General features: G+C 49.0%; 1 protein-coding gene across 2 annotated transcripts in view; it reads right to left on the reverse strand.

The window, feature by feature from the left end:
- Nucleotides 1-16,677, reverse strand: part of Rap1gap2 (RAP1 GTPase activating protein 2) — a 201,578-nt gene that overhangs the window by 159,725 nt on the left and 25,176 nt on the right. The window contains exon 1 of one of the 2 annotated variants that reach the window (XM_029483717.1): nucleotides 10,007-10,089. The exons of the other annotated variant lie outside the window; for it this stretch is intronic. Within the exon in view, the coding sequence (XP_029339577.1) occupies nucleotides 10,007-10,023 (17 nt within the window). The 5' untranslated portion in view covers nucleotides 10,024-10,089. Of the gene's footprint in view, nucleotides 1-10,006; nucleotides 10,090-16,677 lie in introns of those variants that run through there. 2 annotated transcript variants of the gene reach the window in all.

The raw sequence follows: 16,677 nt of genomic DNA on the forward strand, positions 1-16,677 counted from the left end.
GTGAGACAGAGAATCTTGTCATCTGCACCTTCAGGGTGGGGAGGTCAGGGCTCTGCCCTCACATGACCTAAGCAATGACTAACCAAGCCAGGATTCAACAAAGGAATCCCAGCCTCTGAAGCAGGGCGGGCTTAAAGTGGGTGCTCATTGAATATTCATGAGACATGGACAACCTACATTCCTCCTGCCTCTGTCTGACCTTGGCACTGACAGCTCCATCAAAGGCACAGAGCACTGGTGTGCTTGCTTCCCCAGCTCCAGTTCTGACCCAGTTGTTGCAGACAAGTTTCTTCCCCTCCCTTCCTCCTGCCCAAACCTTGAACAGAAAATGATCCAGCTGGGACCAGCAGAAGAGATGCTCTTGGCAAGCCTGAGATTTCTGTTCTGTTCGTTTGTTTTCAGAACACAAGTCTCTTTAGAGCACAGCCTGGGGGGCAGGCTCTACAGAAACAAGAGTACTTACTGCCCTCCTCTCTTTTGTTCTTCTTTCTGATTAGTTTTTTGAGTGAGGGTCTTATTATGTAGCTCAGAATGGCCTTAGACTTATGGTAATCTTCCTGCCTCTGCCTCTGGAGTACCAGGATTACAAGCATGCATCGAGCTCACAAGCCTAGATGTGGATGGGAAGGTGGCATGGTAAGTTTGTAACTGAGACTAGACACTGGACAGAGGCCCCCCCTGGAAGATTCAGAAGTGCGGGTACCTCAGCCCACTTCCTTCTGGTTGTCTGCCTCCTCCCTGTGACCAGCGCACTATTTCTAATTCATTGCCACTGTATCTCCACTCTGTTTGCTCAAAACATGGTTATCTTTGCACTCTTCCTGATGCCCGACTGACGACAGGGCCACTCGGAAGCTCAGCCACCACCTCTTTTCATCTTGCCTGGGTTTGTGTGAGCATCCTGAAATAGAAATAGAGAAGGACATACAGGCACAGGTCCCTGAGGTCTGAAAGCCCACACCAGTGTGTATCCCCAGGACCCTTGCCTGCTCGCTTGCTCGCTCGCTCGCTGGCTCCACACCCCCCACACCTTCTTAAAGTGTCTAAGTGTTTTGCCACCATGTATCACATACCTAGTCCCTAAGAAGAGGGTGTTGAGTGCCCTGGAACTGGAGTTATAGATGGTTATGAGATATGAGATGTGGGTGCTGGAAACTGAACTCAGGTCCTCTGAAAGGGTGGTACTTACTCTACTCCAAACTGCTGAAGTGTCTCTCCAGCCCAGCAAGATGGTTTCAACAGAATTAGAATCCTAGTAAATTCCTGAGCTCACACCATGTGGGTAAAACCCTTAGGCTCCCCCTTAACAAGACTAGATGCCATCCCATTCCAGTGAGTTAGTCCTAGATTCACAGACAACACAGGGGCACATCTACTCTGAACACAGCCTTCCCATTCTCTGGAAACTAGCATGTTCCCAAGGGAAGATGGGTGTGCATCAATTCCCAAGGTGATGGGGCTTCCCTCGGGAACTTGGGATTCTGGAGGTTGTGGGGTGTCCAACCAGATGTCACAAAACTCAAGAGCTGAGGCAGGAGAATCACCACAAGTTCAAGGCTAGCCTGAACTACAAAATGAAACCATGCCTCAAAAATAAAATGATATAGGGGTGGGATAGGAGGAATGAGAAGAGCCAGCTCCCAGGACTAGAGAGGACAGGAGGGGACATGGCAAGCTCTGAGACATCACGGCTGGTTTTGTCCAGCTGTAGTGGGTTGTGGTACTAGGAGTGTTTGTGTGTATGTGACCCTGAGTGACCTTATAGAGTCAAGTCTGGAGTGTGTGTGTTCAGGATATGTCAGGACCCTGACATGTTACAGTGAAGCTGAATGTTAGCCAAACGTTAGGACTCTGCTATGGTGACAGCTCTCTGCGCTTGTCCCAGGCCTTAGGAGGCAGGGCTCTGAGAGCTACCAGCTGCACCATACCAGTTTGTGGCTGCCTCCTTGGTGCCATCTAGTGTCACTGGATTTGCACACCTCTGATACCTGTCCTTGGAGGTGAAGACAGGTCACAGACTGGGTACAATGTCTGGGCTTGTCTGGCTCTTGGAAGCTGACCTGGGAGCCTGGCCTTCAGTCTCAGCCAGTGTTGCCTAACAGAACTGTCTGCAATGGTGAATATGTTCTCAAGTGTTCTATGTGTCTGTCTAAATGGGTCAGGCCTGAGCACTCTGTCCCAGGAAGCAAAGTGCACTTTGTTTGTTTATTCTGATACTAGGGCCTTGCATATTTAAGGCAAATATTCAAACAAAGGAAGGAAGGAAGGAAGGAAGGAAGGAAGGAAGGAAGGAAGGAAGGAAGGAAGGAAAGATTCACCTTTACTAGTAATTGGCCAAAGGAAATAGTCAAAAACACATTAACAAAAAATGTTATACAGATCCTTTGTATAATTTGTTATAGCCAAAACTAAAAACATTAAAGTCTAGAAATAAAGCAATACCTAAATTAATTATGGGATCCCATGATCACAGGGTAAGTAGTATTTTAAATCATGGTGGGGGTGTACATTGTTTGATTTGGGATTTTGTTTTGTTTGTGTTTTGCTCTGGTATTAAGACAGAGTCTCGTTTAGCCCAGATTGACCTCACTTCCGCCATGCAGCAGAGGATAACCTTGAATTTCTGGTCCTCCTGCATCCATCTTCTAGATTACAAGATCATGGGAATACACCACCATCCCTGGTTTTATGTGGTGCTAAGGATCAAACCCAGACCTTCACAGATGCTTGGCAGGCATTGTGCCAACTGAGCCACACCCCAAGCCCTGAGTCACCTTTTAAAAGATCACTCAGTGTTGAAATGACATTACATAACACGTTTTTAAAACCTAAAAAAAAAAAAAAAAAAAAAAAAAGACTATTAGGAAACACTAAAACAGTAACGTGTAGAGGGGACATTGGTTGGTGGCTTGGCAGTGGCTCTGCAGGCATGAACCCCTGGATTCGATCCCCAGCACCATAAATAAGAAGAACAATTTATTTTGGGTGGTGGGTTATGGGTTATTCTTATTTTTTTCACTTCAACATTTGTACATATTTTTTAAATCTCTCACAGTGAGCGTGTACTATTTTTATAATCAAGAAAACACTATTTTTAAAGATGGGGAAGGGCTGTACCAGTATGGGAAAATATTTTTGAACCAGCTTTTAAAATAAGAGAGAGAGAGAGAGAGAATACACAAGAACACACCCAGTCCTGCAGGGAGGAACTCAAAGGAGACAGACATTGTGATCTGAGGGCTGCAGAAAGAGAATTTCCATTCATTTATCCAGAGTTCTATTAGTGCCCTCGGAATAAGTAAATGTGATTTTGCCGATCAGATTTGGGCTTGCACAACTGTGAGGGCGTGGGCAGTAGAGACATGGTGGGTGGATAAAATCCCTCTGGCAGTACCACAGAGATCTGAGGACCATGGCATCCCTTCTTACCCTTGCCACGGACATCTCTCACAAATACACAGAGGGTCCAATGGGGACAGCCACTGAAACAGTGTCTGAGAGATCAAAACATAAAAATGACCAAGGGATCCAGGCATGCAGGATGCAAAATGTATAAACAGACTCTGACTGGCAATTAAAAAGAAGGAACTACAAGTTGTCCTTAGAGATTCCAGAATCCCCGAGGAAGGGCACACTCAGAGCTATAATAGCATCAGCCACATACGCATGTACACATCTGATGGACTCTATGCTCCTGCCTGCACTATTCTTAGCAATAAACATATGCAAACTTACTTCATACCCTAAACAACACTTTTGTGCTTTACAAATAAGGAAGCTGAGGCATAGAGAAATGAAATAACCTGTCCAAGGACTTACAACTGGTAAGAGGCAGGGCCTAGCTCCGAATCCAGACAACCTGACCAATAGGGCACCTTGGGAAAAGTCAAAAGGATGTCACATGCATGACTTATTTTTTTTGATACAGGGTATCTCTACTATGTAGCTCTGGCTGTCTTGGAACTCACTAGTAGAGCAGGCTGGCCTCGAACTCATGGAGATCCATCTGCCTCTGCCTATAGAGTACTGAGATTAAAGGTATACATCTGTAAGGATGGCACATGTGTGAATTTTTAATAGTAGTCTCAAAGGACAGGATCAACTCTGGCAGATGCCAGGATCCAAAGATGCTGAAGTCTCTTATCCAGAATGGACTGGTACCCACATGGAGTCCACACATCCTCCTGTATGAAGCCCATCTTCTCTGGATTACTTATGACATCTAACACTCTGCAACACTGTGTAAGCAAAAAGTTACACTGTGTCATCCCGGGAATAATAACAAGCAAAGGGGTCTGCACCTGTGCAATGCAGGTATGGTTTGAGATATATGTATTGCTGGGCATGATGGTGTATGTCTTTAAGCCCAGCACTCAAGAGACAGGAGCAGGTGGATCTCTATGAATCCTAGGCCAGCCGGATCTACAGAGCGAGTCCCAGGCCAGCAAGGGCTACATGGTGAGGCTCTGTCCAAAACTATGTGTATTTTCAATCCAAGGTAGGTTGAATCTGTGGATATGAAACCCAGAAAGGTCAATTACATACACAAAACCCATAGATTACTTCTAAATAATCGTATGAAACTGAAGAGATGGCCCAGTCTATAAAGTGCTTGCCAAACAAGCATGAGGACTTGGATTCAATCCCCATCCATGTGATATATATAGTCACTGGAGTGCACACCTGTAATCCCAGCCCTGAGGAGCCACAGACAGAGGTCCCTGTAGTTCGCTGACTAACCAATCTAGCAGAACTGGCAGGCCAATAAGAGAGTGTCTCAAAACTAAGGGGAAACAAAAGGAATAAATGAGCTGGAGAGTAGTCGAGTGGAGAGCAGCTGAGAAAGACACCAAACATCAGCCCCTGGTCTCCATACACATGGGAACATATACATTCTTACTACCCCCGGCCTCCATACACACAGGAACATATTCATCTATACTACCCTGGCCTCCATACACAGGGGAACACATACATCTATACCACCCTGGCCCCATACACACAGAGACACAGACATCTATACTACCCTGGCCCCCATACACACGGGAACATACCATACATACACACACAAAATAAATTCTGACATATGCTGCAACACCAATGGATCGGGAAGCCTCTATAGTAAGTGGCCATGGGAAGGAAGACAATAGGGAATGAGGAGCTACTATGGAGTGGGTGCAGAGATCCATTTACGATAATAAAGTGCACACTGATGCACAGCAAGGCTCGAGCGCCTAATGCCACTGAGTGATGCACCTAAGGGGCTAACAAGGTATGTTTTGGGGATGTAGTTCCTAGCATGGACACCCGCTCTGCATAAACCATGCATGGTGGCGCAAGCCTGTAATCCCAGCATTTGGGAAGTGGAGGCAAGAAGAGGGTTAGAAGTTCAAGGTTTTTCTTAGCTACATAATGAGTTTAAGGTCAGACTGGGCTAGGTGAGACTGTCAGAAGGGAGAAGGGAGAGAGGGAGTCAGGGAGGGAGGGAAGAAGGAAGGAAGGGAAGGAAGGAGAAAGGGAGGGAAGAAGGAAACTTTTTCTATTATCTATATTATATTAAAATGAAAAGAGTTGGTGAATGTTAGATTAAAATGATAGCTGTCAGCTAAGGGTGTCACTCAGCACTGGAGCACCTGCCTGGCACGCAGGAGGCCAGGTTTCAGTTCCAGATCCACATCAAAACTGTTAGCAATGGTCCATCCGTTCTGGGCCACAAGTATCCAGATGCCTAGCACAGCACTACCTAAGGCAGGGAGGGAGAGAGGAGAGAAGGAAGGGGAAGTCCTGAGTTTAGAGGAGACAAGGAAGCCAGCTCAGAAGGCAGGAAGGCCCTGGAAGCCTGCAACGCAGGCTTTCCATCTTCCCTCCCCCTCATTCTCCTGTTTGCCGCACAGTGGTTGCTATGGAAACAAGGGGCACCTTGGGCTCCTAGAGCTCAGCCCAGGTGCTGCTACTCTGGGAATAATACCAGCATGTGAGTAAGAGAAAGGCCCAGTCCTCCGGGCTTTGTGTACACACACACACACACACACACACACTCGTCTGCCCCCAGTGTCTCCTGTCTGTCTAGTGACCTCTGTCGTCATCGGGCAGACGTGAGTGGATGCGCACATCAATCCAGCTTGCTCTGGTGGGTCCGTGGGGGTGTTTACAGTCCTGTGGGCATGTCGTTCGGTTCTATATGCGATCACACAGCCCAGGACTATTGTACACCACCAGAAGCACTATGATTAGACACCGTGCTCCACGCTTCTCCTGAGCTATCACGCTCAAAGCTCACAGCAGCACCGTGTGTAGCACTATTAATATTCACTGGTAAGGAAACTGGAGCACAGGAAGGTTGTGTGGTTTCCCTACGTACACCCAGAGCATGCGAACCTGACTACTGGATCTGCACTGTGGGAACAGAGCTTAAAAAAAAAAAAAAAAAAAAAAGATTTGCTTATTTTAGCCAAGGTATACCCTTTAATCCCAGCACTTGGAAGGCAGAGGCATGCAGAGCACTATGAGTTCGAGGCCAGCCTGGTTTACAGGGTGAGTTCCAGGACAGCCAGGGTTACAGAGAGAAACCCTCAAAAGAAAAAAAAAAAAAGACTGTCTCAAAAAAAAAAAAAAACAAAAACCACACACACACAAAATGTATTTTTACTTTATGTGTATTAGTGTTTGCCTGCATGTATGTCTGTGTACCACATGCATACCTGAAACCTGGAGAGGCCAGGAAAGGACACTAGATCTCCTGGAACTGGAGTTACAGAGGGTTGTAAACTGCCATGTAGATGCTGGGAATTGAAGCCTGGTCCTTTGCAAGAGTATCCGGTGCTCTTAACCACTGAGTCATCTCCCCAGACCCAAAGGTGAAAGCCCTTTAAACAAACTAGATCCCAAGCAGCTGTGGCCTACCTCACCTCAAGGACCACGTCCTGCCGTGGTACAAACACCAAGGCTTCTTGAGCCCCACCCAAGGGTGATAAAAGAAGAATCCCTCAGATGGGGCCCAGGGAGCTGCCTTTTAACCCAGCCCCTGGACTGATCTGCCTGGCCAGCAGACTAACTGGTCATAGCAACCTACACTGGTCATAGCAAAATGGAGGTGGGGCTGTCCCTCCTGAATCCAGCTCCTGAGCTCAGTAACTAACGGGCCTGTGAAACTCCTCATGCAGCGGCAGCTCCTGCCTACCACAGGCATCTAAAAGCAGCCAAGCACCCAGGCCAAGCCAGCTGCTGTCAGCACCCTCCTCCCCAAGGGCAGGGTCCCGCAAGTCAGTTATGTGGCTTTGTGGCCTGCCAGGCGCGGATTTCCGCCCACTCCACCCTCTCAGAATGAGTTGGGTGTGGGGCGGAGGCTCACACAGTGGGTAGCCTGCCTATTCACAGATCAGCCAGAGGCAGGGAGGCAAGCCACCTGGTCAGGGCAACAAACACTGCAGAAAGCTCCTGCTGGGAATAAGAACAGACAGAAGCCATACAGAGACAGCATTCACTGTGCCCCTGACCAGAGAAACTCTCTCTGCTCCGGGAGGCTGAGGAAGCAGTGGCTGTATATACCAGGAGTGAAGGAAGCTAAACCAGGAAAGGAAGGGTGGAGGCATATTTGCAAGAAAACAAATCCAGAAACTGACAGAGGTGAGATTTGAATCTGAGATTACTAAATTGCTTCAGATCATCCAGCAGGTGGAGACAGGATTTAAACCCAGACTGCCTGCCTCCGATATCTACAAAGTAACCCACTGGTCGGTAGATCCTGTTCTGCACACATTTGAGAGTGCTGATGGATGGTAGGGAGGCTATGACCTCAAAAGTTCCGTTAAACCTGGAGATGGTTTTCCTTGCCACAGCTAGAAGGTGTGTGGTAGTGGCAATAGGTGGGTAGAGATCCGGAGATTTCGTTAGACATCCTACAGGGGCCAGGACAGACACCACCCCCGCACTCCACCCCACCCCCAGGGACCATCCAGACCACTATGAAGAGTCGAGCCCTGGATTAGAGTGACAGACCCACCTGGAGCCCCCACCTGACCCATGGGCCACCATCACGCTTGTCAGTCCCTCGAGACAGCGGTTCTCAGACTTCACTGCCTACAAATGTCATTCATGAGTCCTGAGAAGGTGCAGGTGCCAGGCTCCTCCAGAACCCTCTGATTTCATTGACATTGACTTTATTGTTGTTGTCGGTTTGTTTCCCAGAAACTAGGCCTTTCTTTGTAACCCAAGCTGGCCTTGAACTCAGATCCTTGTGCTTCAGCCTCTGAGAGCTGGGAGGACAGGCTTGTAGCGCCCACCACGCCTGGCTGGTGATTAGAATTTTCACAGTCACCAGATGACATTCTCCAGATGCACAGACAGTTGGAGATCACTACCTTGTGGAAAGAAAGCAAGGATCTTACTATTGGCGGGGAACCTAAGACAGTTGATGAGCATTCCACAAAGAGAAGTCCCAGCAAGCTCCACAGGACCATGACTACCAACCTCACCCCTACCAGAGACAGGGGCCAACCCACAACAGCTCCTGGAGACAAGCACTAAAGGAGTCTGCATACCTGCATCTGACTCCCCAGACCAGGACAGTTAAGTGGCTTTTGAGTTGAGGCCTTGATCACACTGGCAGAGACAGGGGGGAGGAGATTAACTTCCCAGCTGCCATCACTGTCTGGGCAGGAGATAATGGGCCTGAATTAGGAGACAGGAGGACCAGCCCTACATGAGTCAGAGGCTTCTCAGCCCAGAGAGGGAGGAAGCACTGGATATGAAAACGAGAAAGGTTAATTGGGAGGGAGCCAGCCTGGGAACAGAGCCGGAAATGATCAGGCAGTCACTGAGGGGACAAGAACTGGAAAGGGGAAAGGGGAGCCGAGGATAGGGGTTGGGGAATCAGCTGCAGAAGCAAGAGTAGAGGCTAGGGCTTAGCACATCAAGACCAAGGTCAGCCACAGGTAAACCCAAAGCCTGTCCATGCTCTTTCTTAGCTCAGAAGTTACTTGTCCGGACTTTGCCCAAACTCCAGACCTCCAGCAAAGCAGTAAGATTAACAAGACCGGTCTGAGCACTCCAGAGGCTGCAACAAGGGGATCACAACTTCAAGGCCAGCCTGGGCAGCTTACCAAAATCATGCCTCGTATCTGTGGGGCTGATGCAGGCTGCCGAGAAAGCTTCCAACAAAATGCAGTACAGGCACTGAGAAAGCCTACACAGAGAAGGTCCAGGCTGGTCACCCAGGAGAGGAGAAGAGACAAGTCAAAGGGGCAAGCCTTCTGCACACTTGGAGAGCTCTCAGGAGAAAAGGGCTTCTTTGAGGAAGAGGGTTATGACTGGTTACGCAATGGCAGTTTCAGAGATTCGGAATGAAATTAACGGGAAAACAGTGAGCAAGCAGGCACCCTTAAAAATGTCATGAGCTCCCTGACACTGGAGACAACCAAGCGTAACTGGCTTCTGAGGCAGAGGGAGTTGAAGGCATGGCGAGTTTGCCTTGCTTGTTTCAAGTCCTCAGCCTCCAGGAACCTAAGAGCTAGGGTCTCTCCTGATGACTTCGTTCTTCTCTCGGGACTCCCAGGACTGGTGCTCTGGAATCTGCTTCCCAGGGAGGCTCAGACAAAGCACAGACAAAAAAAGCACACTTCCTTCCTCTTCCTTCCATAGAATCCAGAGCCTCCCATCTAGGCCTTGCAGAGCTGAGGGTCTGAGAGACCTGTGGAGATCCCCAAGGCTTCCAGAAAGTGAGTGGGGTGAAGAAGACTGAAGGGAGAATTGAGCCTAGACTGGCAGGCCACAGGCAAGCCATCCCATCCTCCTGAACTCCTGTCCTCACCTTCCTCACTGACACAGTTAGCTATGTCCATCCCACTCCACGACTCCACTAGCCACATAGAAGACACCCTCCCCAGGATCCAGGGATCAGCTGAATCTTGCTTTGCTGTCTCACACCCACCTGAGAAGGTGCCCCAGTCCCCAGAACTTAATGCCATCAGTAACCACCCACCACCTAGAAATCAGAGCATGGACTCACCAAAGCTTCCTGGGCATGATGGGACTGGTCAGGGTGAGATTAAGAGCATATAGGTCCCTAGAGTTTGCAGAACTTGCCACCTAGCAAATGGCACCTCCGGGTACATCCCCAGTGCCTGGCAATAAAATCAGGACACAGCCCAATTGCCAGCTAAGCACCCGCCTGCCTTGCTTCTCCTGGTAGCCACTCACACCGCCCCAGACTCAGATCCCAAAACAGACATGTTCGTGGTTACCATAGGAACTTGCTAAAGCCAAAAAAGGCACCACACAGGCACCCACATGGGCCCTCTAAGCTCATGTCCACTTGCGTTGGTGATCATACACACACACACACACACACACACACACTAACACTAACACTATTCGTGCTCAGGACCCATCCTAAAGAAATTAACGGCCCAGGTTCTGATACTGGGCACAGAAATAAAGAACTCTCCTATGGCTCCCCCTGCAACATTGGGCACCAACTGCCAGGCACAAGGAGCTCACTGGAGCTCACCCACTGAAGGCACACCAGAAGCTGAGTTAGGTTGGGGGGCCAGAGTAAACATAACCCCACTGTGCCTGCAGGGCCACAGAAAGGGCACTGCTCTCTGACTCCCTGCCATATACCAGCTCCTCTAGCCCTCCACCCTTCTCCTTCTCTATTCCCTTCTACTTGCTGGCATGTATAACTTCCTGGACTCCAAACACAGGATAAAGAACAGGAAAGACAGAGAGGTTTTATACTGAGCCCTGTTGCCTCCCTGAAACTGACCCGATTCCTGAGTTCCCCATCTCTACCAAGGGGACCCACCCTACTACCCCACTCTGGTCTACATGCCGTAAAGTATCTGAACCTGACCACTGACACCCCTTCAGAAAGCCCTCTCCTTGTGGCCAAGCTCTCCCACAGCCCAGCCACACTCCTACAGGCAGCCCAACCAGTCAGTCTCCTGTCTGGCAAGAACAACAGCTCCTAGGTCCTCCCACCCACGCTGCCTCACACCTCAGTGCCTTCAAGATGCAGTGATGCAGCACCAAGCCTCTCTTCCCCCACTGGACCACTGATCTCACACACTCTTAGAGACAGCCTAGGCCTATTGTCTCCAGAAGAGGAAAGGGCCCTTGCTACATCCCCACGGCAACTGTCTGTGCTCTCCCTATTGGGCCGAAGGCTGCCATAGGCAGACTGTCTTCCCACCCCACTTCTCACCCCCTCACCATCCCTGGCCTGACAGGGGCTTTGGAATGAAGGTGCCAAGAGATGTTGGCTGGACTGACTCAATCATCTCCCCACAAAACATTAAGCTCCCCATGTCTTTGGCAAGCCCAGGAAACCCTCTGCAAGCATCCTAGGTGTGTAGGACTGGAGCTAGGATGAGTCAACTGCAGAAAGTTCTAGAACATCCTTGTGGTGACCGAAAGATTCTTGTAACCCACGGTAAATAAAGATCTGCCAGCCAGTGGAGAAATGAACTGCTGATCATGACCTTTGACTCAGAGCCTTATTGTCTCCCTGCAATAAAACCATGCAGACTAGAGTAGGGTAGTAGGACTAGAGAGAGTGAGCCCCGGGTGGATGTGGGTCCCCTTTGTAGAGGTGGGGAACTCAGGAATTGGTTCAGTTTCAGGGAGGCAATAAGGCTCTGAGTATGAGAAGAGCCATTAAGTAGGGATCAATGATGGACTGCAGAGAAAGGGGCTCTCTGGAGAGTCTGGGAACACACACTGGTACCCAGACAATCAAGGCCTGGCTCCACTAGTTCTCTCCTCTGATGACATTGTCACGGGCTGGCACCAAGAGAACCAAGAGAGCAGATGTCTGCAGAGATAATCACCTAGATTGTACATTGCTCTTACAGGCTGGCACGCAAGTCTTGGTGGGAAAAAAAAAAAAAAAACAAAAGCAACAACAACAAAAGCAACAACAACTGGTATGAAGGTGCACACCTTTAACCTCAGCACTCAGAAAGCAGAGAAAGGCAAATCTGCGATCTTGAGTCAGCCTGGTCTATACAGTGAGTTTCAGGCTAACCAAGGTCACATGGTGAGACCCTGTTTCCAAAAAGGGAGGATCTTGTAGAGAGCTGTGACAAAGCAAGAGGCACTTCCAACAGGTGGTATGTACTATCCTGCACAGTGCCTATAGCAGCTACGCTCAGGGGTGCTGGTGACCAGGGGAAGTTGCACTGAACACTGAACACCGAACACTGAACACTGAACACTGCCTGTTCCCATCTGCATACCTATCTTTTTTCTAACAGAATTTGAACCCTTAGCTGCGTCATCAATTCAGAAGAGCAATGGCTGCTTGAGGCCAAACCACAGCATGCTCACCCCAAGTCAGACCTCTGCTTCCCTCCCTCGAGGAAGAAATCCAAAGGCAAACTTGCACTTGACCCATTATGTCTGTCTGTCTGCCTAAGAGATCATTTCAAGGGGCCAAGAGCGAATGAGCCATCAAGTATGCAGTTGGGCTCCATATTTTTAAGATTAATTTATTTTATTCTGTGTAAAAAATATGTGTTGCCAGTATGTATATATGCACACGCATGTGCCTGGTGCCTGAGGAGGCCAGAAGAGGGCACAGGATCCCCTGGAACTGGAGTTATGGATGGTTGTAAGGCACCGTGTGGGTGCTGGGAACGGAACTAGGGTTATCTAGAAGAGCAGCCAGTGCTCTTAACTCTCTCTCCAACTTCCAGTTAGGTGTTTTCTCCTACGAGATAATAGACTCAGATTTGGCCACTTGAGCTTGATATTTCCCCCGCAGTAGAGACGATTAGTCCTCACCCAGGCTCATGTTCATTTGGTCACTGTGGCTCTCCCTGAGCACAAAAGTTGTCTCAGGTGACTGGAGCCATGCATCAGACACACAGACACACACAGAGTGAGGGCACTCCTTCCAGGGATTCCCTCTAGGAGTAAGTAGGCCAACTGTGATTTAGTTACTAGGTCTTTGTCCTAAGCCAGCCCCCAAAGCAGACTGAAGGTGTGGGACTCCTACCTGCTGACCACATTACCTGTATCCATACTCCTACCTCTATGTCTCCTCCTCCACCTACATCCCCCGCCTGCCTCTGCCTCCCCTCCATCTCCACCCCTCCACCTGCATCCCTCCCCCTGCCTCTGCATCCCCTCCCTCTCCATCCCTCCACCTGCATCCCTCTGCCTGCCTCTGTCTCCCCTCCCTCTCCATCCCTCCACCTGCATCCCTCTGCCTGCCTCTGTCTCCCCTCCCTCTCCATCCCTCCACTTGCATCCCTCTGCCTGCCTCTGCCTTTTTATTTCTATCTGGGATCCTACTTCCTTGTGATGGGATAAGCATATAACCCACAGTTTCTTCGTTCAGTGAACCTATACTGAGAATCTCCTTTAGTGCCTGCCCAATGTCCAGTCTTGGGGATCCAAACATGAAGGGCACAGTCTTTAAAGCTTGCATGTTTACTTGCTCAGCAGGGAGCATCTGCCATCATTCTGGTTCTCCTCCCCTCACCCCTGAAATACAAAAGGGCATAAAGGACATAAGGCAAGACTGGAATGTGGTCTAGTGGTTGAGAACTTGCCCTGCACGTACAGGTCCTGGGTGTGATCCTCACCATTGAAAGGGGGCGGGCATAGGCCATGCGTACAGCTAGCATGTTAAAGCTAGGAAGGAAGAGGCCATTCTGGTCCAGCTTTCCCATTTTATAGACCCAGAGAAGTTACTGACTTGCCCATTTGTTAGCCCAGGTCTAGAACCTGGACCTGCCAACCCACAACTCAAGCTTGTTTCTCCTGCATGGTACCACTGTCACCCCTTTTCCATGTTCCTGTGTAGCCCCATCTTCCTTGCATCCCCAACAATAGTTAAGTCCTAACCTCTGGGGTGAGGGTGGAGTCCTCCTCATGCAGGCTTCCTATGCCCCTCTCATTCTGGGCATCTGGCAGGAAGCTGGGCACCAGGAGGTCAGGGATGGAAGGCAGAGTATTTTGTGGCTAAGGACCCTAGACACATGACCCCTGATCAGGAGATATGGGCTGAGAACACACAGCTCTACCCTCATGGAACAAAACACAAGATTCAAACTCCACCTTCACAACTGACCTTTGCTGATGACCTTGAACAAGATTCCCGACCTCTCCAAGTGCCTATTTCCCCATCTCTCAAATGCCAGTAGCAAAGGTCCCTTCTCCACACAGTGGCTGGAAAGCCTCTGGACAGCAAGCGATAACATCTCAACGCTCAGTGTCCACAGGGCAGACCTCATCTTCAGAACCACCTGCCTCAGGGACACCTCCAGGGCTATCTCAGTCTCAGTGACACCAGGTCCCTGGGGAGGAAGCCAAGGAGATCAAGGCGCACAAACCATGGGCTAGGAGTGTCTGCTGCTGAGCAGAAAACAGGCTCCAGGAGGAAGGCTGCTTCAGCCAGCAGAGGCAGAAGGAGAAAGCCTTAGACCCTGGAGCATGGATATGACCAGATCTTTTTAGTCCCACAGCAAGTAAGGAGTGGACCTGACCTCTCCTAGCATCTTCCTGGTTTCTATCCTGAGAACAAACATCCCCCCACCTAGAGAAATAGCCATCTCTTCATCCAAACTGATTGGACAGTGGCTATATAACCCTTAAAGGGTTAGGCTAACTAAGTCCTCTTTTTTTAAAGCATTATTGATAAAATGGACATGTGGCACACACTGTAATCCCAGGACTGGGGAGGTAAAGGCAGGAGGGTCAGGAATTCAAGGCCAGCTCTTGCTATGTAGGCATAATGTTTTTGTATACTGTGTAAAGTTTATGCTTGTGTTATTCAAATGCTGATTTCTCTGTCCTCACATTTTGTTTCAATCTGGACTTGGCATTGTAGTGCTTATTCCAAGAATCTCCTGCCTCAAGTGTGTGTACACAATTCTTAACATTTATTCTCTGCCTTGTCAGTAAATACTGATCACCCAATGGCTGGACAGTATAGAGAATAGGGCGGGATGTCTGCCAACCAGAGGGAAGGGAGAGGGAGAAAAGGAGATTCAGATCATTGAGGAGGATGAAGGATTTAGAGCCACGAGGAAGGGGTCCAGAGAGAAAGATCATGGAAACACGCCTGAAGCCCAAAGAGCCAGATCTATATTAATATGCAAGTATCAAGGGATGGTCTGGGAGGTCCGATGACCATCGAAGGCTAGGTAGGTCATTTAACTGCTCAGCTATTGAGGTGCAGTTTTAGATAAATCTTGGCTTCTCTGTGTAGTTATTGGGGACCAGCATGAGGTAAAGAAATACAGGCACTGTTTTAATTCTCTGTTTACATCTATGTTAAGAATAATTCATTTACGGGCTACACAGGGAGTTTGAGGTCAGACTGGACTGCATGAGACCCTGTCTCAAAAGACAACAAAAGTTTATTGAGGCAAACTCCATATACCATTTTAGGTGTACTTCAGTGCTTCTCAGGACAGTCACAAACTTGTGTCACAGTTACCACTATCAACATCATACTAGCCATTCCTTGGCCAGAATCTATTATCTTCTAAATTTCACTCTCCCAACAGATCCCCAAATCCTCAGAAACCATTAACTTGCCCAGTTTCTAGGGACTTGCCTATTCTAGACATATCACATAAGCAAAAGGGTGTAAGATGTGTTTTTTTTTCAGTGTCTGTCTTCTTTTACATAGCTTGTTTTTGACTTAAGTCTAGTATCATGCCGCCTATAGCTTTGTGGTAAATTTTAATAGCTAAAGTACAATCTTCCAACTTTGTTCTTCTCTCTTTAAGATTCTATTTGAACTTCCCTGGACCTGATTCAGCCGGTCCTGAGCATCTCTTGGGTTCCTTAAGGCACATTGAATGGGATCCTTTTCCATCTTTAGCCTAACCGGATTACACCCTAAAGCTCTTGTTGGCCTGTTTCTTTTTTGAGGCAGGTGTATTGGTCTCATGTGCCCCAGACAACACCTGAGGATGGCCTTGAGGTCCAGAACCTCCCCATCAACTCCAAATCTTCCTGCCTCCTCCTCCTCCTCCTAAGTGATGGGATCACAGGTGTGTGCCATCCCACTCAGTTCAAAGGGTCCTACACCCCGCAGGTCACCATCAATGCCATGTTTCCATGCCGGAGCTCTAACTGGCCCCCATATATTCAGAGACCCTACTGAGATCCCACTCTCAGCACTGGCCCATCCTTCCCACCCCTGCCAGCTATTCACACCTTCCCACCCCTGCCAGCTATTCACATCACCCTGTACCTCCCTCCTTTATGGGTTACAAATAGATGTACCTAGAACAAACAGCGCCTCTGTAAACCACTGCAGTGGTTGCAGTAGAGGGCTCAAGGCAGCCCTCCAAAAACACTTCTCCACTCCACCATCCCTCAGCAGCCCTGCTTACCACCTCACATCTCATTCACTATGCAGATATACCCCTGGGAAGCTCTGGGAAAAGTCAGACATGCTGCTAAAAAAAAATAAAGGTATAGACCTGTAACTCAGGCTACTGGAGAGGTTGAGGCAGAAAGATTGCAGACTCAAGGCGTTGCTCTCTCTGAACTCCAGACCCCTGACCATGGCTACCATAATATCTCTGATTATCTACGGGAGACACTCACAAGATTGGGCTAACAAGCCGGGCGTGGTGGCGCACGCCTTTAATCCCAGCACTCGGGAGGCAGAGGCAGGCGGATTTCTGAGTTCGAGGCCAGCCTGGTCTACAA

The sequence above is a fragment of the Mus caroli genome, chromosome 11 (genome assembly GCF_900094665.2).
Source record: "Mus caroli chromosome 11, CAROLI_EIJ_v1.1, whole genome shotgun sequence".
Taxonomy (NCBI): domain Eukaryota; kingdom Metazoa; phylum Chordata; class Mammalia; order Rodentia; family Muridae; genus Mus; species Mus caroli.